Here is a 20,406-nt window from a genome sequence, read left to right as displayed (position 1 = left end):
ATGCACATATGGGACAGTATCCCGATAGATTTCTTTTTTCCTGCAAAAGAAATGTTTTTCTTCCATATTAGAATGATATATATTATACCAAAATGAAAACAGGGAAAAAAAGGCCAGAGTCAAATAATATAGTTGGAAATTTTCTTCATTGATTCATCTTTCATGTAAGTCCTAACTTGCAGAGAAAGAGAAAAAGATGATCCTGAGTAACTTCACTGCATAAAGCAGTAAACTCTGTATCTATTTTTGGAAGCATTCACACATGCAGTATTCAGCAGAAAATTCACTGTACAGCATGACTGCTGTCGAGTATCACAGATGAGTAATCTGCATCAGCCTGGGCAGCATCCCAAAGAATTCAGATGTTCAGTGTTGCTAATGACCAGGATTTTTTAGCTATCAGCTGTAGGAGAAGCTAAGAGAGTTTGTACATTGACAAGCTAATTGTTAATTACAGAAATGACTAACTGTGAGGACATTATTGTTGTCATTATGCCCTATAATCAATGACTGACACTATGGAGCAGGTTCTCTGTTGGGGTGAATGCATCAAACTCCAGTTGTGTTTTAAATACTTATGTTAGCAGAAAAAAATTGCCATTCCTTTATTTTAAAAGCTTGGCTGTGGCTGGCTGTATGATACTATCTTCCAACTAGAAAAAAACCTAAACTGTAATTACAAATAAGCTTCTTAGATCCTGATAATTCGCATGTATAGTTTTAAATATATAAAAGGCTCCCACTGAAGTAATTGGGGACACCTTGAATGCTTAGGTGCATAGGTAACCAAGTGCTTTTCTGTTGCATGGCCTTGAAATAGGTCATTAAACCACTACTTTTCAGTTAGCATTCCTATTTAGTCTTTTTGGTAAGCCCCTTCAATTCATGGAAGACCAGCTAAGTCGGCTGTTTGTCTCAGACACCTGACTCAACTTCTGGGAAATCAGTGCTGTTGGAGGGGAAGATGGGAGGAAAGCTAAGATCTAAGATAAGTGTCAGTTCAGAAACAGAAAGTAGCACTGAAGAGGGAGGAGGGTTCCCCTGCACTGCCCCTGCCATAGCAGTGCCTGAGAACAAAGGAATCCAGAGCTTTGCTGAACCTCTGGGCAGTGGATCTGGATTTGGATTTGCTGAAAGATGATTTCTGTCTACATTCTTATAACATAAACTAAGTATATCTCTGGATTAAGTCCCTAAATCTTCAGATAAAGCTACTGAAACTAATCAGATTATTATTCTTTCAGTATGTTTGTATTACTCTGACCTTATGGCTTGAGAACAGAGGAAAGCTGTTTATCTGAGTTGCCTTAAGCTATTGCTAGCATTGGTGTTGCAACTGAGATGGAATCTTTAGGTCCACACTCCTTGTTCAGAGTGGTGGTGCTGTCAGAAAGAATTTGTAGAGCAGGTGTACTCCTGGTTGTGTAGGAGTGCATTACTACAGTCCACCCACTTCTACCCTCAGGAACTTGCAAAATACACACTGTAGTCTGCCTCAGCCCCGTGTTGTTCTACCATTCTCCAGAGAATTTTACTTCAAAAGACAGTTACAATGTTAGCACAGGAAAAGTAAATTCAAAATTCTGCACATGATTAGGTCTGTGTGTGTAAACACACATCCCTCTCAACTGCTCGTACTGAAAGCATAGGAGGGAAAAATAATGCCATTTTTATGATGTGTATCTTATATTTCCATGTTTATTTTTCATTAAAAAATATATATACATATATATGTAAAACCTATCAGACATAAACAACAGTTTCAGTTCTGTTTTGTTTTTAACAAGTCTTGCAGAGGGAAAGCATCGGTGTGATGGCTCTGATATTTATGAAGTGACATATTGAAAAATGTAATTTAATCCAATTGGCATTATTCATGATTTTGGTATAATATATATCATCGTATGCAAGCTCTTCTATGAACAAAGATTTTTTAGACTTCTTTTTATTATCTAAATCACCAACCATGGAGGTTCATTTTATCATATATTTCTGTATAATTTACTGATTTGACTTATTTATGATTTCTGTATCATGGGGGAAAAAATCCCTGTGCTTTCCATAGGCTTCATTATATATCTTATTACAAAGAAAAATTAAAGGCAGTTGCGCAACTAGTTGTAGAAGTTTTATTCTATCAGCAGTTGCTGATGACAGCTCCTGCCTTCTTTTCTGCAGAATCAAAATCAAGTGCTTTCCTGGATTTATGACTAAGCTGTCCCATATAAAGTTTAAGACACATATAAAGACACATATAAATTTAAAGACACATTATAAACATAAGACACTCAATTTCTAAGACTGGGAAATAAGGAATAGTGTGCTTATGGATAGTGCATCCTTACAAGATGTGATGACATTTTATAAGCTCAGAACTGCAAGTAGCTATTTGATCTTTAAGTATCTGAAACAAGACCATCATAAAAAGTGCAATATGGGCTTTTGTAAGTATCTTTAATAAACAGGCTATTCTTGAGACCACTCTCAGGTCTGTCTTGCTTTGATTAGTAGACATTCCTGTTTTGATTCACATCTATGCAAAACAACAAAATGAAAATGAAAAGAAAAAAGGAAAAAAAGTCATACTCATAGCAAGATTGTAAAGCATCAACCGTTGGGTTAAAAAACTGCATTAGTTTGGATGTCAGAAGTGTTCTATCAGGGCAGCAGCACACCTCCCTACCACCCTACTGGGCAAAGGGTGGGAAAGCTGAAGCTTGGAAGGGCTTGTTCACAGAGTCTGCATATAGGACAAGCTGCTGCTCCAATCAGAGTGAGAATATTTATCTACATTTCAAGAATAATAAGTTCTTTAGACTATGCAGTTCAGTTACTTAACTAAACCCAGGTCAGCTCATACATTTTCCAAGTCAAAAGCAGAGTGCTGCCATTTTAGTGTACTGCGGTTACCATAAAGCAAATCCTGAATGTGAGTGCTTTGTACTGTCAACAGAGTTATTTGATTAAATATTCCTTCAGATAATATAATCAATATTAATAAAGATTTTATTTTTAGAGAAAGAGTAGATGTATTTCTAAGAGGGTGTTCGCAAGCAAATTAAAAATAGTAATTTCAGGTAAATATGCTATGAAAGCAAAGAAAACTGGGGGAGATGACTTTGGAAATTTGGGATAAGGAGAATAAGCATCTACTTCTTTCCATTCCCTCCAGAGAGTTTAGCCCCTAAATACTCTTTACACACTCCCTGTTAATAACCAATTCTTGACAGTGTTAGTGTTCATTCTATATAAACCTCTAAATAATTGCTGCCTTTCCCAGTTGTGACTGGCAGACCACTGAGCAGAAGAATACATTTAGGCCAATTTTAATGGGATGTAGAGAGGGAGGAGTAAATGAAGAAACATAGAGAGAAAAGCATACAGTAGATAGAAAAAGCAAACAAATAGTAAATAAGAAGTGCTGATTTAATTTCTTCTATACAATTTTGGCTTCACTGGAATTAGCAGCTATTCATGAGTACATTAGACATAATTGATTTGCATATTGGAAGCAATTTATTTAAATTGCTAGTTTCACAGAATATTTGTTGAAATTGTATATATCTAGCTGCAATGCTTTTTGACTTTCTAAGCACCTCTGAGTTAATTCATAGAATTTGAAAGAGGGTTATATTTGATATTGGAGGTTGCAGTTAATGTTTTTCTACTCACTAAAGGAATTTTGATTTGGAAAATGTACCTGTTGGTTTAGTACAGCATTTTGACAACTTTATTTTCAAATGACAGCTCTAATGTTCAAAGGATAACACAAATGTTTGCTGTAATCCTGGTACTGTGGTAAATCTAAAAGCATAAAGAAAGCTAAAGCAGGCTTCCAGTTTTGATGGCTTAGTAACCTTTTTACATGGCATTTCTGTAGGACTACAGAGTGAACATTTTTTTGAGACAGCAGTGGAATGACTCACGTCTGGCTTACAGCGAATATCCTGATGATTCCCTGGATTTGGATCCCTCTATGTTGGACTCAATTTGGAAGCCAGATTTATTCTTTGCCAATGAGAAGGGAGCAAATTTCCATGATGTCACAACAGACAACAAGTTGCTGAGGATTTCTAAAACTGGAAAAGTGTTGTACAGTATCAGGTAAACCAATTAAATTTACTTTTTTTCTCTTCATCCCCTTCTTTCTCCTCCCTGTTTTTCTGGATTAAATGTACATATTTAATTTTTTGTATTCCCATGTGTACAACTTAAATGAGACTTAATCATATTAGGGTGGAAGGAAAATTTGCCCATGTTCCTTTGCTAAGCTTTTACTTTTTGCAAAATAGTCTGTAAGTGGCACAGCGGTACTTCTTAGTCTCGTTGAAAACTTGAGGCTGTCTAGAACTTTAATGATATGCCTGAATAATTCCCATTAGTGTTAGCTCAAGTCACTACTCTTACAAAGAGAGGAAATCAACTCTGTAGTCTGTAGGTTGCAATTTAAAAGTAAAGGGAAATAGTATTTTAAATGACTGCTCAACACTTTAAAAACATGCTTGAATGCAATAGATTTGATGCGCATTGTTTGTATCTATTCACTGGCTAATTGTTTGTACCTATTCACATTTAAAAATAACTGAAATTATGGAAAGTGGTGTGTTTTTTTTTTAAACTAAGTACATTGAAGTGTGTGTCATGTGACTAGATTAAGGCTGAATTAATAAACACTGACAAAATATGATTTGATATGACCTGATGAAATGGGAAATATTCAGAGAAACAGAGTTGTATTCCACAGGCATAAACAACAGCAAACAGTCTACAGTATTTATTTGACATTCAGCTTACGGTGAGACGCTAATTTGCTGAATCATGGCTGGGCTTCGCAAACGAAGATTTGGGAAGGCTCTATCCACATTTGTTACACACTGGTGTAACAGGCACGCTGGTGGCTTATGAGGCCAATACGAGACAGACATATCCGATTGCAAAAGGCAGAGCAGAAAGACTCCTTAGATGGTGTATTCTGCAAGACACGGTTCTTTCTACATTGCCTTTTCTCCTTGAGAGTGATCCGGCGTGTGTTCTCAAAGGAGACAGCTGCGTTATAGATGGTGTGTCTCCAGGCCTCCCGATTGGAGGCCAGAGTAGACCAGTTATGGTGATCAATATGGCCAAGGCTGAGATGTTGTTTCAGGGAGTCCTTGTATCTCCTCTTCGGGGCTCCTCTCTTGCAGTAGCCGGTGGCAAGTTCAGCATAAAGCAAGATCTTAGGGAGGCGGTGGTCCTTCATCCTGGAGACGTGCCCTGCCCAGCGCAGCTGTGTTCTCATCAACATGGCCTCGATACTTGTGACTGCTGCTTGTTCTAGAACAGATGTATTGGTCACATAATCTGACCAGTGGATGTTTAAGATTGTTCGGAGGCAGCGTTGATGGAAGCGCTCTAGGAGACGCAGGTGGTGGCGGTAGATGACCCATGATTTGGAACCATACAAGAGAGTAGACAGCACTATGGCTCTGTAAACACTGATCTTAGTACTTTTCTTCAAGTGTTTACTACGCCAAACTCTTTTGTGCAGTTTTCCAAAAGCACTATATACCTTTGCTAACCTGTTGTCTATCTCTCCATCAATCTTACCATCCGAGGAGATGAGGCTACCCAGGTAATTAAATTGCTGGACTGATTTGAGCTCTGATTGGCTGATGGTGATGTGGGGATGATGGGGGACTTCCTGAGGTGCGGGTTGATGGAGGACCTCTGTCTTCTTTAAGCTGACTTCCAGCCCAAAGAGCTCAACACCGTCTGCAAAGCAGGATGTTAAATGCTGCAGAGCTGCTTCTGTGTGTGCAACAAGGGCGGCATCATCAGCATAAAGCCGCTCCCGGACAAGATGGTTTAAGGTCTTGGTGTGGGCCTTCAGTCGCCTGAGTTTGAATAGACTTCCATCAGTATGATATCAAATGTAGATACCGTCCTGATCATCGAGGTCTGCTGTGGCCCTTTGGAGCATCATGCTGAAAAAGACTGTGAATAGGGTAGGAGTGAGAACGCAGCCTTGTTTCACACCATTCTTAATTAAAAAGGGCTCAGAAAGTGTGTTGCCATATCTAACTTGGCCGTGCTGATCCTCATGGAGTGAAATGATCATTTTAAGGAACTTGGGGGGACAACCTAAATGTTCCAAAATCTGCCACAGACCTTTTCTGCTCACAGTATCAAAAGCCTTGGTGAGGTCAACAAAGGTTACATAAAGACCTTTGTTCTGTTCCCTACACTTCTCTTGCAGTTGTCTGAGATAATTGCTGAATATAGGTAGCCAAAGATGCAAAACGCTCTATTATTGCTCTTATGATTGTTCAAAATTAACTAATTACTGCTTCTTATTTGTTCTTTGTTCCTAGGAATGCTTCTTGGCTTTTGCCTTTCTAGCACTGCAGAAAGTAAACATGACTGTATTTGTTTAACAGGTTGTTTAGTGAATTTACTCATCTGTAAAGCAGATTAGATTTGAAGGCAGTTGTTTCTGATGGGGCATTCTGTTTGTGACCACATTTTCATTAGAGGAATTATTATTGATCTAGGCTCAGGATAACTGTGTTCTTTGGGATGTTAAATAAATAAGTATTAGGATAGTACTTCCTCCATTTACATAATTCTTGTGGAAATTTCTTGATAAGAGCCCAGTAATATTTGGATGAATTGAGTGAGGTGGAAAGCAAATGGTTACTGAGCAAGGTTTTAAACTGCTGTACCTGAACAGTTTGAGAAAAATAATGGGATACAAGAATGGAACTAGCACTAGCAGAGTGATACATATGCTGTCACTTACAAATATTTTCTGTTTCACCCTGAGAAAGAAATGAATGTATATGTTTGTTTGAATGACATCAGACACCATCTTACTGGAGGAAAGAGTGGAGTTGGGTGCTGTTGTGAATGCAGATGGATAATTTTCCTGACATTTGCCCATGCGGCAAAAGTAATATTTTGAGCTGCTATATCACATTTGTAAAGTTCCCACACCTAAATGCAAATTAATTGGAAGCAGAGTAAGCAATATTGCAACAGAGCACTAAGCAAAGCTCATTGCTTCTCATTTGTGTGTAACAGAGTAACAGTCTTACCTGGCACCTGTAACATGGCATATAATTTTTTAGCACTTTAAAGAAAACTTCCAAAGTATGGAAACTTGAAATCAGAAGGAATTAGAAAAACTTGTCTTTGTTCTCTAGATACTGGGCTAGATACATCTGTGTTATGTCAGTTATGCTATGTGTAAACAAGAATAATTTAGTGATTGGTTTCAGCATATTAGATATGGTCAGCATATTAGGAATGTTCTACAACTGCCATTTTCACTACTGCACCAATAGCACTTTGCCTGCCATCATGATATTTAACATTTAGCATTTAGTGTGCTTTAAGTGTTTAAAGCACTTCACAAACACGTCTGAGATGTTGCAGTGTCGATTGTTTTGTCATATTTCCAAATTTAATAAAATCAAGATCAGGTTAATCTCTCATAAATACAAACCATTCTGTGCATAAAATGAGATAGAACTGCTCCTGGTAAATAATGGGGAAGAAGCAAAGTGCATGTATTATATGGGAATGACATCCCTCTTCCCTATATACTGCACTGAGAACATGGAAATACACCACGCAAGAGACTCTACTTTGTGCTGTTGAATGCTCTGAGGCCAAACTTGCCCTTTGTGAACACAGTTTGGAAGGTCACCTGGAACTACAGCTCAGGGTCCATATTTTACTAAAACAAGACATTTGATGTAGGATATGGGTGCTCAGATAAGTCATTAAAAGGTGAGTGAGGGTCTGCCCTCTGTGTTACCTCTACTGCAGTGCTTGGCTTTGGGAATTATCTCACCCTGTGGTAAGCATGAGGGTCTTCATCCTTCTTTCAGTGAGGCATAAGCCATCCTGCATTTATTGGTGATGGTAGGCATGATGTAGATTTCCATCATAGTTTACTTTATAATAATTAGCTACATTGCTCATACTTGCAGATTCCCACATCTACATTTAATTCTCTGGGAGTTGTTACAGGAAACAAAAGGGTTGTTGATGGTTGATGTACCCACCTATGAATCATAAGTTTAGGAATCAAATGCCATTTTTAGATGTTTTCTGCATGCTCAAATGACTGTCTTGATATTTGTTTTGATCTGAGATAGCATGCTATATAAAACCTCAGTCTCTATATCTGGATAACTGGTCTAAACCTTTGAGTGCTGCAGGAAGAACTAGAACCTTGTGGAGGGAAGAACCCAGCACTACTTAGTACTACAAATATATGCTATTGCCACTAGAGATGTAGCAACAGCTCTTAGAGGCACATGTATTTTGAGAAGTCAGCAGTTACAGGAAAGTTATATTCAGCAACCAACTCCACTTTAGTCAAGATCAGTCTCAGTTGCACTCTCCAAACTGTTAAGTAGCTATAACTTCTATTTTAAAGCACTCTGCAGAGAGCAGTCAACACCAAGGGTTTGTATAGCAACGTTCAATAAAATTAGTTTGTGTTTATTTTGTATGCAGAAAAAAACAATGAGAGCTAAAATCATAATCTACATAATGTCACCCTCTAGATACTTGTGACTCATCCACTCCCAACCCTTGACTGATCTCTGCATGGATTTTGACGGGGCTTATGCACTTGGAAAGCGTGGCAGCACTGTGTGATGATACTAAGAATCCTGTTCTAGGCACTCACATTCTGTATGACACCTGTATTTTGCATCGCATACACCACTACACTGGTTTTATGTTCCAGGGACAATGATCATATCTGCTCTGGCCCATTGAGGACACCTGAGACATCAAGAAAATGCTAAATAAACTCACAGGAGGCTTCACATTCTCTCCAAGCCACCCATTTGTGGTACCTGATTCCCACAAATTCATTTCAGGCTGTCAGCCAGCTTGGAATATTAGCATCTGCCTGAAAGCTTATTTTAGCAAAGTGATAGAAAGTGGTTTTATTTAAGGTTTGTGTACTTTTTTTCTGCATTAATTGCCTCCTTCTCTTTTTAATATTTTCAGTGCATCTCAGCCATATGAGATTGATTCAGAAGGTGATATAAATCAACTGTAATGTTGATCCATGGCACTGAACCTAGAATATATTGGTCAGGAAGGTAAAGGCATTGTAATGCTTTTTTTTTTTTACCTCCTCCTCCAGAAAACACTCCCAGTTGCCTAATAAGGTTGTAGAGCTGTGCTCTGAATTGTGATGCCAGTGTATTTAGCCAGAAATAGTTACAAAGCAGATTATTACTACATATTTTTAAAATATGAGAAAATTCACAAATTACATTTCTTCTCCTATTTTTGCTATTCTTGTTCAAAGAGCAATGAATTACGTAAGAATAATTTTCTCAAGTCTTTCAAAATATCCGTTTTTCTGTCTTTGTTTGTCTTCACAGTGCCAGAAGTGTTACACTTATACAGACAATTAGTTCGTCACGGTTTCAACAACTGACCTAGTTTTAATTGTAAATGTTACTATGGACGAGGACAGAGTGTCTACTAGAAAGCACTTCTTTGCTGTAGGGCACCAAGAAACAGAGAAAGTTCAAGCTATTGGGTTGCTCCATTTATGTAGCTGTTCTAGGAATGATTACTAGCCACTCCATTTCAGCAACAATTAGCTGACAGGATGAGTTGGCCCATCCAAAAGCCCTCATCTGCTTATGCAAGCCAAGGGAAGTATCTGTGCAAACAGCACATTTATTTGCAACACCACCTCCCACACCAGCTGCCTTACTCAGGAGTTTCCAAAATCAGCTGTTCCTAGTGTGGCCATAGTGCTCAGGGAGAGAGCACTGAGTCAACTCCCTCCTGCACCCCCATGACCCCACACACCACTTTGTGTTATATTAGGAGTTATGACTACCATGTCCATCATGTAAATAATCAGAAGAAATCTATAGCACTTTTATAATGCAGCTTTTCTGAGTGAAACTTCCGTGTTTCATAGTCTCCTCTCTACCCATATTTTTTGCTCTATGGGAAAGAAAAGCAGATCAGGGAAATACATAGGTAGCACTGCTAGTCCTTCTGCAGCAGACTACTCATATGGCAAAAAGTTCACTAGCCTTCTGAAATATGTTTTTTTTAAATAAGATCAGATCTTGGATTTTTTGTGTGGCTACTGCAGAATATGTTGCCATGTTACGCTGAAGTCAGGCGTAGGTTTTCTAAAACATCCATGTCATGGCACAGTCTAGCTTAGCAGAGTGGTAGAAAATGTTACGTTCTACAGCTCTGTGCATTCTCTGCTTTAATTTGATGACTTCAATTTTATTTTACAATCTAATGTTGGGATTTAAGAGGATTTGGACTTCACTAGCAGCATTGTCTTTCCATGTGACAGATTAGCAGAGGTGGGAGCAGAGAGATGTTTATCGCTACTGACACAGCTGTTTACTTATTAAACTCTGACCTCACACAATCATATTTATTACCTCAGGTCCTATCAGAATAATGCTGGTATTGACAAAGTGGAGATTTTCCCTTGGAAGTTAATGTCAATCAGCACAGGGTATTTTCCTTGAAAACTATTTAGTTCTTGTATTGGCAAAACTTCACACTATCCCATGCTAACTGCCCTGACTTTCCAGAAGCATAAAATAAACCACAAAACATACCTCATATACCTCAAAGTAAATTTTCCACATTTAAAACAAACCAAAACATCAATGCAGAAATGCTAACTGAAATAGAGAACATATCTAAAAAAACTTTAACAGCTATTAGCTACAGTAGGCAGAGGTCTTATAGTACTACAATCACTAAACTTTATTAGACTGCACGATGTTACTGGGACACGGTGACTTCCCAAATTGTGGCTGTATGCTATGTGAATCCAGTGAACTTGACAAATTTGTCTTTCCACGGGCATGATTACAATAATAACAATGGTTTCAGAGGCCAAAAAATTACAGCTTTTTGTGAGAGAAGCAGCCATTCTCATTATGGCTGAACCCAATGTCTTTGGATTATCATTAGCTGCTTGCTTTTCACCCTTCCTTTTTCTTTCCTTCTTTCCCTTATTCCTGCCTCTCCTTCCAGCTCCACTCCCCTTCCTTGCAGGGTCTTTTAATTAAATAGGCTCAGATTCTTCTCATCCTTTGGGATTGTTTCCTAACGCTCTCTTAACTGCATCACCCACTCTCATCTTTCTCATTCCCTCCCAATCTTCAAATTCAATCTGAGGATGTAGGGCTGGTTTTCTAATATCTTTGCTTTCCTGTTGTATCTAAAGTACTTGGTTTTAATAACAAATAATGAAATCTACTAAATAAATAATAAAGCCTAACGTGGGTACTTTGTTATGCAACTAACACAGCTATTGTGAAAACCCCATTAATCATGCTGCTTAAGGAAAGAATAATTTACATTTTAATGACACAAAATTAGTTGTTTTTTCACTTCATAAGGTATTTAAAGCAAAGCAGGGATATGGACATTATATCTGAGCATGTAGTGCCTTACTTCTTCCTCTCATGCCATGCACATCTCCAACTGACACATAAGAGCTCTGGAGGTGAGGTAAATACAAACACAAGAGGAGAGTACCATAGACTGAAGGACAATGCTGCTAGGAGAACAAATGGCTCTGAACTGGTCATAAGTAAGCTTAAAGAGGAAGTTATAAAGTTTACAGCTGTATACACCTTGAATTCCTAGAACAATATTCCAACAGACATGAGGACGCCCACACACTAGATACCATTAAATGAACTTTGATAATTTTGAAGGGGATGAGATGATGTGACTATGGAGGGTAGCAGATGATCAGAGTTTATGGCCCAAGATGTCACTTTTATAGCCCTATATTCCTGAATCTCAAATAAAAAGGAAGACTTTGTTCTAAGTAAAAAAGTGAAAAATGCTGCTGGAGACCAATTTGTACATATGAAGTTGTTCTTGGCTGGCAGGATCAAAAAATATTGGCAGGTGGTTACTTCTGGATGCCAATGGGACAGTTGCATAGCCAAGCACATGTCTGTACTGGCTCTCCTTATGGGTATTGGCAATGCCTGTCCTTGACTGCTGGTGATCAATCACTTCATTTACCTGTTGAACTTGCACTGGAGCAGTTAAAGGTTAGGTGTAAAATAATGCAGATGCAGGAACCCTTTCTAAATGGTACAAAAAAGCATGTTTTCCTAGAACATGGTTCCAGGGCTGAAGGTCTTTTGCCAATTGAATTGCAATATGTGGCTTCGAACAGAGATGTTATAATGCCAGGAAGAAAGCAATACCATACTAAGCACACACTGCAGGAAAACTAGATAGAAAATGACAAAGGAGAAAGGAGAGATGAAATACTGTTCTTCATGGAAAGGAACAGGTGGTTACAGAATTTTACTGTTACATGCAATCATACTTGAATTTAATTTCATAGATTTGTTTGAGCAATAATTGGAAAATCATTTGCTGGCAGCTCATGTGCTGTCTTTGTGTATCTGCAGACAGTGATTGCATTACAATGAGAAGTGGGATGCCTGTAATGAGAAATCCACCACCCTGCTCTCTGCCAGCTCCTGTGTTGTTAAGCAGTACATGAAGCAAAGCAAAGCACTGGAGGGAGGGAGACCACGCTCAGAAACAGCAGTGCATGAAACTCCAGTCTGTAGCTCACATTTAGCCATAGCAGAGAAGGCTCCGTGTCTCCTCTAAGCTCGACTTCAGCCTGTTCCCATCTGACAGAAATGAAGCTGCAGAACATGACAAATATTAAAGAGGAATTCCAGGACTCCTCAAGAAAAAGGGGAAAAGCAGTCAGTTTGACTGTTCTATTTAACAGGACAAAGCCTGTAGACTGTGAAAATTACCAGAATTGACATTCAAAACGATGAGTCAGGTCCCTGAAAAAATAATGAGATGGACTACAAAATGAAAAGCCCTTTAAAAGAAGAATACCACTGGGAATTTTAATTTTTTTTTTGCCTTCTGATATATGAACAGTGTGTGTGCCCTTCTCTCAGGCACAGATCACCCAAGAGAGGGGGCTGGGAAGACTATAAGGAGATTTTAGATTCTCCTCCCTATTTCAGTGCCACTAGCCTGAATGGCATTTGCTCCTGTGTCATGCAATGCTGTCATGGTTGCTGTGCAACTTCATCTCCTCTGCCAGTTTAGTGGGGAACTTTGTCTGCTTTTGCTTAGGTAATATTTTTATGGTTTTTTTCAGCAGCTACAAGTATCAGGGATTTAATCTTTCAAAGAAAAAATGTACCACTAAAAGTATTTTTATCTTTATTGTCAGCTTAGAGCTTTAAGAAAAATACCAGCAAACTTGCAATTTATGATAACATCTTTAGATTTAGCAATACTGGGAAAAAAATCCTACTTGTCTCACTAAATCCAGCACGGGGGGGTTTGTACAGGTATAAGTCTTTTCATAAAAATGACACATAACCAATGCCAGCAGTGATCATGCATGTGCTATTTATGTTCTGGTATTTGAAACATAATGTCCTAGATTGTGAAATCTCCTTGTCCCAGCAGCTGAGGTGCAGATGGGTGTAGTGTGGAAGAATGAAGGGATAAGAATAGAAACAAAATGTTATTTTTGACACCATGCCTACTCATGGTGAGGCATTTATTGCTTTTCACGCTAGTGAGGAGATAATCATGGGGGTTTTTTTGTGTAGAGAAGGGATTTTTACTCTTATCTCTATGACTATTTAAATTCCCAACAGTATTTCTATACTTAATAAGACTGATCCCAGTTATTTATCGTTAGAAAAAACTCTGTGAGGAGGCTGTTGTTCTGTAGCCCAGTCACAGACAACCACTCTTGCAGGATAACTAATGAAAAGGATATTCCCCTGTCATCAGATACCTTGTATTGTGATCCATGGGGCATTTCTCATGTAGGATCAGTGTCCTCCTCTGGGGTGAGAAGTCACCTAGATCAAGGGAAGTTTTGGGTGTGTTGCAGCACATCAGGCTGTGATGTGATAGGTGTTTGTGAACAAGTGGATTAGAATACAGTCTAACAGTCGCTGCAGACTGGGCAATATGTCAGTCCGTCATGGCTGGGTTTGCGAATGAAGATTTGGGAAGGGCTCTACCCACGTTTGTTACAAGCACGCTGCTGGCTAAAAAGGTCAATACGACATAGGCACGACCGGTTGCAAAAGGCACAGCAGAAAGACTCCTTAGGTGGTATATTCTGCAAGGCACGATTCTTTCTGCATTGTCTTTTCTCCTCGAGAGTGATCCTGCGTGCTTTCTCAACAGCATCAGCAGCGTTATAGATGGTGTGTCTCCAGAGCTCCCGATTGGAGGCCAGAGTAGACCAGTTATGTTGATCAATATGGCCAAGGCTGAGATGTTGTTTCAGGGAGTCCTTGTATCTCCTCTTTGGGGCTCCTCTCATGCGGCAGCCGGTGGCAAGTTCACCATCAACGCTGCCTTTGTACAATCCTAAACATCCACTGGTCAGATTATGTGACCAATACATCTGTTCTAGAACAAGCAGCAGTCACAAGTATTGAGGCCATGTTGCTGAGAACACAGCTGCGATGGGCAGGGCACGTCTCAAGGATGAAGGACCACCGCCTCCCTAAGGGCAATATGTCAAGTCTCAGTTAAAATTACATATTCTCCTAAATTTATATAAAAATGTATTCTTGGATTATGTAATGTGTAAACCCAATTCCCTAAGACTTGAATATGGTACTAGCAGTTCATTATTTCAGATTTGTTGTGGACCATTCACAAGTAGTCTGTCTGTGTAGTACTCTGAAGCATTTTTGTAGCACTGTGAGATAATCAGAGAAGTGCTGTGGTGGTGGTGAGCCCCAGCCTTCAAAACCCACAAGTGAAAGAATGAGATTGGAAATCATCTTGAGAACAGTCTATTTACAAACATTTTATTCCTACTGAATTTATTCCTTTTTTTTTCTACGCAAAATCCTTACCCTCTACTGCTTTGGGAGTTAGTTGTCAAAGGGCAGACTGGCCTTGAGACTTAATACCCTGAAGAGAGGTAGGAGTGACATTTGACAGGAACTGGGCAACAGGAAAAGTAGGGGAAAAGTGTATGAGGACAGACCAGGATACAAAGGGAAGAGTCTGGACTCTGTGTCATGTAGGTGACTCTGGGAGAATTGTAGGGTAGATGGGCAGATATTGGAGCAGGTGGGAAAAGCATGTCCAGGCCAGAGAAAGAATAGGACAAAGGCAGGAATGAGCAAAGGATGAAGAGGAGACACAATATCTGAGCCCCACTACTGAGTTCAGGACTTGACTGCACTGCACGTAAATATGTCTGAGCCCCCTTGGCTGCACATGTGTGTCACACTCTCCACTGCCTTTTTCTCAGAGGACGTTGGCTGGCTACAGCAGCTACGTTTAGGGCAGCAGCAGTGCCTGTGCTGAGCTCTGCTGCTGGTCCATCTGAGGCCATGGCTACTCACACCAGGAAAAGACACTGGCATTGCAAAACAAAATGTTCAGGTGTTAAAGATCACCAGCATGAGGGTTTCTGATTAATAACACGTCAGGCTATTTATTTTTTTTCCCGTGGGATGCCTTATTTTGCCTTCTGCGACAAAGGAAGCTACAACCTGCAGGGCTTTTGTCTTTCTGTCTGCAGAAAGTAGGGGATGCAGACCTCGGAGTGATGCTGTCAGGGGGTTCCTGGGGTGACCAGAAATTAAAGATTTTGAGCTGAGGTGGGAAGAGACACAGGCCCCCAGCCCAAGTCTGAGTGATTTCTCAGGACACTATAGTGAAACTAGGGAATGAAAGAGGGGAGTTTGAATGAAATGCTGAGTGAAGTCTCCCAGCAATGCCTGCTGCACTTTGAAGACCTTTAAGGTCTCAGCAGATGCTGCTGAGAAGGACTTACCTGGTATAGGAGAGAATCCTCAAAAGAGAGTTCAAAGCTTAAGACAGACAATGCTGCCCTGGAGTACTTGGATTACAGCCCGATCTCTGCTACAGCATTGCTCGGTAATATTATTGATTGATTTATTTATTATTTTTGTCACAGTGACAGCTAATTGTTCATTCTTTGTTTTCTGGCTCTCATTCTGCATTTTGTTCTGTTTATACTCTATTTGCACTATTCCGGGACTTGTTTCTTCCTTGGCTGTGGGGTAGGGAGGGAAAGAAGAGAGCAGCTTTTCCTCTCCTCAGAGGCATCTTGCTGTCCCTGGCATTGTGCCTGGCGTGCTGAGGCACTGGAGACGTGACTCGCTCCTGCTCCCTCATGAGCCCTCTCTGCTCAGCTGGAAAACATAATGTGCCCAACCCCAGAGCTTTCTGTGAGCCAGCTGTGCCACCTGAGTCTGGCTAGCAGGGACTAAAGGGTGCTCAGGTAGCTGAAGTCAAAATCAAGTCCATGATCAGCTTCTTCTCCTTTCAGTTTTACAGATGGTTCATAAAGCACTTCCCATCAGTGTTTTATGGTTCTATGCCACCAAATCTGTTGTTTATGTATCTCAAATGCCTTGGTGGTGGGGTGTTGAAAAATAAAATAATTGTTCTATAGCAGTTTATTCCCTTTTAATAATGATTAAAGTATTCATCAATGTAGTTCCACATTAAATTTGCTCTTTGCACAAAATCTCCAGGGGCCCCTCTTGAATTTGCCAAGTGTGAGACACTCATTTTGCCGAAACATTTTCTGTCAATGACACTGTTGTTATCGGCAATGGGGGTAGCTATATGTACCTAACACTTTCTATTTCTGGTCCTGTGTCCTTATTTATGTAAATATATAAGTAGTGACATGGAACTAGGGTTTGGAAACACTTGCAATATCCTATTTTTCCCGAAAATTAGTCAACTGGTATAAATTGATCCACCATCATGGACTTCAGTGGATCTATTTCAGACTCCAGCAGCTGAATATTTAGCATGTAGTAATCTCATTGAAAATCAGTGGATCTGTGGATGATACCAGGCTATAAGCATTTGTTTCAACACTTGCATTACTCCTAGTGAAAGGGATTACAGAGGCAAAGATGTAAACTTTGAATGGCTACTCTGCTGAGATGAGCAACAGGTAGAGGTAAAGCTATAAGGGCCTATAAGGCCCCTGATCTCTTGAGCTAACCTCATTAACACAGTGAATGGAAATTATTTTTCATTTGTCAAGGTAAGAATAGAATAATTCAGTCTTCCTGAAAGACACCAGTGGCTAGGAAGGGAAAGTAGGACTTCAGGCTTTGTGTGGACCAACATAACGAACATTTTCTCATCTCACCTCCAGAAAAAAAAAAGAATATATGTCTACCTAGTATCAATTTTCCCCTAGTGTGTCTTAAAAGCTGCAATTGGATGTATTTGTTTTCTCACGAGTTTGATATTAAAATAACAAGAGATTTCCCTGACCATGTATGCAGTCAACCTCCGAACTATTTGGGGTTTTTGGGAGTAGAAGGGGATTAAGGGGAAAGGAAACAAAGTCAGTGTGCATTCCTGACACCTGACAGTCAGTAAAATCCGAGGGGTGGATATGCCATGCCTACTTAATGAATGCAACAAATGACATATTTACAAAGGCTGTATTTGCATGAAGGCATGTTTGAAAAGAACTTAAAACATCTTAACCGTATTTAGAAGATGACTGAAAAGAAGGAAGAGAGTTTGATATAGCAATGTTTCAGAAAATAAGGCAGAAGCAATGTTTTGTTAATTCTGGGGATTAGCAATTTAATTAGCTCAATCTTTAATGCAGGAAATTACCTAGTAAAAATGACACTAGTTAACATTTGCAGGGCACTTAAAGTATTTAAATGAGGAAAGGACAGATTGTCAATGACATTTATATGTCTACTAGATATACTTTTTTCTCTAGATGACAATTTTTTTTTAAGCTTATGCTATTTGCTTCCAAAGGTTAAATGGGAGTTTATTTACTATAGTAATATTGAGAGGAATACTTTTATTCATCTCAGTGCCCTTCACTAATGTATACAGCTGATCTCTAATTTCCTGATACTATCATCTTGTTCACTGAAGACTGTGTCAAGATGAAAATAATGTGGCTTTCTATGAGATGTTGAATGTGATCTTTGATTAAGACACAATTTTGATCTCAGTTACCTAAATATCACCTTTTTGTCATACTGATTTTATGACAGGATGGTAGGTCTAGAAGCCCAGTCAGGCCATCCCCAAAAGTTAACATGGTGAAGAAATAGACTGAAAGAGCTTGAATCAGCTGTATGTGGTAAGAACCAAAAAATTGCCTTGGGAGATAGAACTTAGTCTAAGTGTTTCTCCATAGAGATCACATTTGTCCATGAGAAGACATAGTTTCAAGGTTATGTTTTCAAACAGCTGGCCCCTGGGTTCACTGACATAATTAAAAATTTATTCTCATTGTACTGTGTAAATGTTTCAGTTTCCCTTCAGATCAGACAATCTTGTTATCGTCCTTAATGATAAATAGACACAGAGGGGTTTTTTTATTTGCTTTTTTTGTATCAAATTGGTTTTTTGTGCTGAAGGTAATCTGAAATAGAAACGTACTTTTAAAATATGATTTAAACCAAAATCCTAACACTTCTGTTTTTCAAAGCAGCTAGTTGTTTGTAATTATGCCATCCTACTGGTTTGCTAAAAATGATTTCTTCTCCTCAAACAAAAAAATAAAAGAAATAAAGCAGAAAAGAAGTCTTGAAGCAGATTTCACTTAAATGTGGAAAGCTAAAATAAACTAAAAAAAAGGAGAAAAAAAGAAACATTAAATGTATTCCCATTCAAGTAAAGTTATGCTTTCTCTGGGACAGTAACAACTGAAAAATTAAAAGACAAGTATATTTTGTATGATTTTTTTCCTTTAGGCTTACTTTCTTCTATCTGCACTCCTTTAATGTGATGTGATTTTAGCTTTTACTGTATGGTGGTTTTTTCTTTCTTTTAGTGGCTCAGCAGTAAGAATGAAGGATTGGAAATGGGACTCATACACAACAAAAGCACTCTATTGAAAAAACTCCATGGTTGTTGCTTTCTTCTTTTGCTTTTCCAAAATAAAGCTTAAAAACATCTGTGCCATCATCAGTCATTACAGCTCTTGGTTCTGTATTGTACATTCACTGGTAGATTAGTGGAGAACATGTCTTGTTGTCTCCTCTGTGCTCAGCTCAGCCAGTGCAGGCTGCAAGCACCCAGTTTACTCACACACTTGGGTCTTCACAGCTCTAATGTGCTGAAAAGCTCCGAGGGGAGATGAGCCCAGCCTCTGAGGTGCTAAGATTTGGTCTTGACCCTTTTAAACTCTAAATATGGGGCTTTAGATAAAACCTGTAGATGTCTAACATTTTCTTCTTTATTTTTTTCCCCCTCCAATTTTAGGCTTACTTTAACCTTATCCTGTCCCATGGACCTGAAGAATTTTCCTATGGATGTGCAGACATGTACGATGCAGCTAGAGAGCTGTGAGTGTCCAATTGCTTTATCTATCAAATAACATGATTTTACCCTAACATTCGGAGGTTAGATAGTATCTATGTTGTCACATTTATGCGATAAGACTCAATATTCCTAATTTGTATGGAAAAAATAATGGAGGAACAGTGCTTTAACTATTTATCACCATAATGTGTGGGTCCCCTGTTTCTGTGCTTTTCCTGGTCCCTTCCCTTTCCTTTTCCTGGGTCACATCACCTCATTCATCAGGGCTGCAACCACAGCAATGCTACGTGGGAGAAATTTTTAAATCTCAGGAAAGTAAGAGCAATTCGTGCATAGCCAGGGATTCACTATGTCCCATTGAGTTAGGTTGTAGTCTTTTGAAAAATGACCCAATGAAACAGGGGTCCTATTAATATGCTTAACATGGTAAGATAAACACAGCCAAAACATGGACTGGAGTACCAGCACACACCACAGCAGTTTCAACTCGACCAGGGAATAAACAGGCAAAACCAGGACGGGCTCAGACAATGGCATATACCAGTGATCATTCCAAATATTCAGTAGATACCAGTCCATCTTGAGGGTTTTTTTGTAGTGAGGGGAGAAGGGGTTTAGCTGTGTGAGTATGAACTGTGGGCTGCCACATGATTTTGTGCCCACAAAATCACAGAATCATAGACTAGTTTAGGTTGAAAGAATCCTTAAAGATCATCTAGTTCCAATCCCCCTGCCATAGGCAGGGACACCTTTCACTGGACCAGATAGCTCAAACCCCATCTAACCTGGCCTTGAACACTTCCAGGGATGGGGCATCCACAGCTTCTCTGGGCAACCTGTTCCAGTGTTTCAGCACCTTCACAGTAAAGAATTTCTTCCTAATATCTAATCTAAACCTACCTTCTTTCAAGTTTGAAGCCATTACCTCTTGTTCTATCACTACAAAAAGGCCCATGTCAAAAGTCCTTCTCCAGCTCCCTTTAGGTACTGGAAGGCTGCTCTAAGATCTCCCCAGAGCCTTCTCTTCTCCGGGCTGAACAACCCCAACTC

The 20,406-nt window shown here is 39.3% G+C and overlaps 1 protein-coding gene across 6 annotated transcripts in view; it reads left to right on the top strand.

Moving 5' to 3' along the window:
- GLRA2 (glycine receptor alpha 2) overlaps positions 1–20,406 on the top strand; it is a 128,566-nt gene that overhangs the window by 27,921 nt on the left and 80,239 nt on the right. For all 6 annotated transcript variants that reach the window (XM_008921370.3, XM_018084354.2, XM_018084355.2 and 3 more), the window contains exons 4-5: positions 3,881–4,104; positions 19,297–19,379. In XM_008921370.3, coding sequence (XP_008919618.1) covers positions 3,881–4,104; positions 19,297–19,379 — 307 coding nt within the window. The remainder of the gene's footprint in view (positions 1–3,880; positions 4,105–19,296; positions 19,380–20,406) is intronic.

The sequence above is a fragment of the Manacus vitellinus genome, unplaced genomic scaffold (genome assembly GCF_001715985.3).
Source record: "Manacus vitellinus isolate BGI_N305 unplaced genomic scaffold, ASM171598v3 scaffold_7_pilon, whole genome shotgun sequence".
NCBI classification, from domain to species: Eukaryota; Metazoa; Chordata; class Aves; order Passeriformes; family Pipridae; genus Manacus; species Manacus vitellinus.
This window is presented reverse-complemented; position numbering and strand designations above follow the sequence as displayed.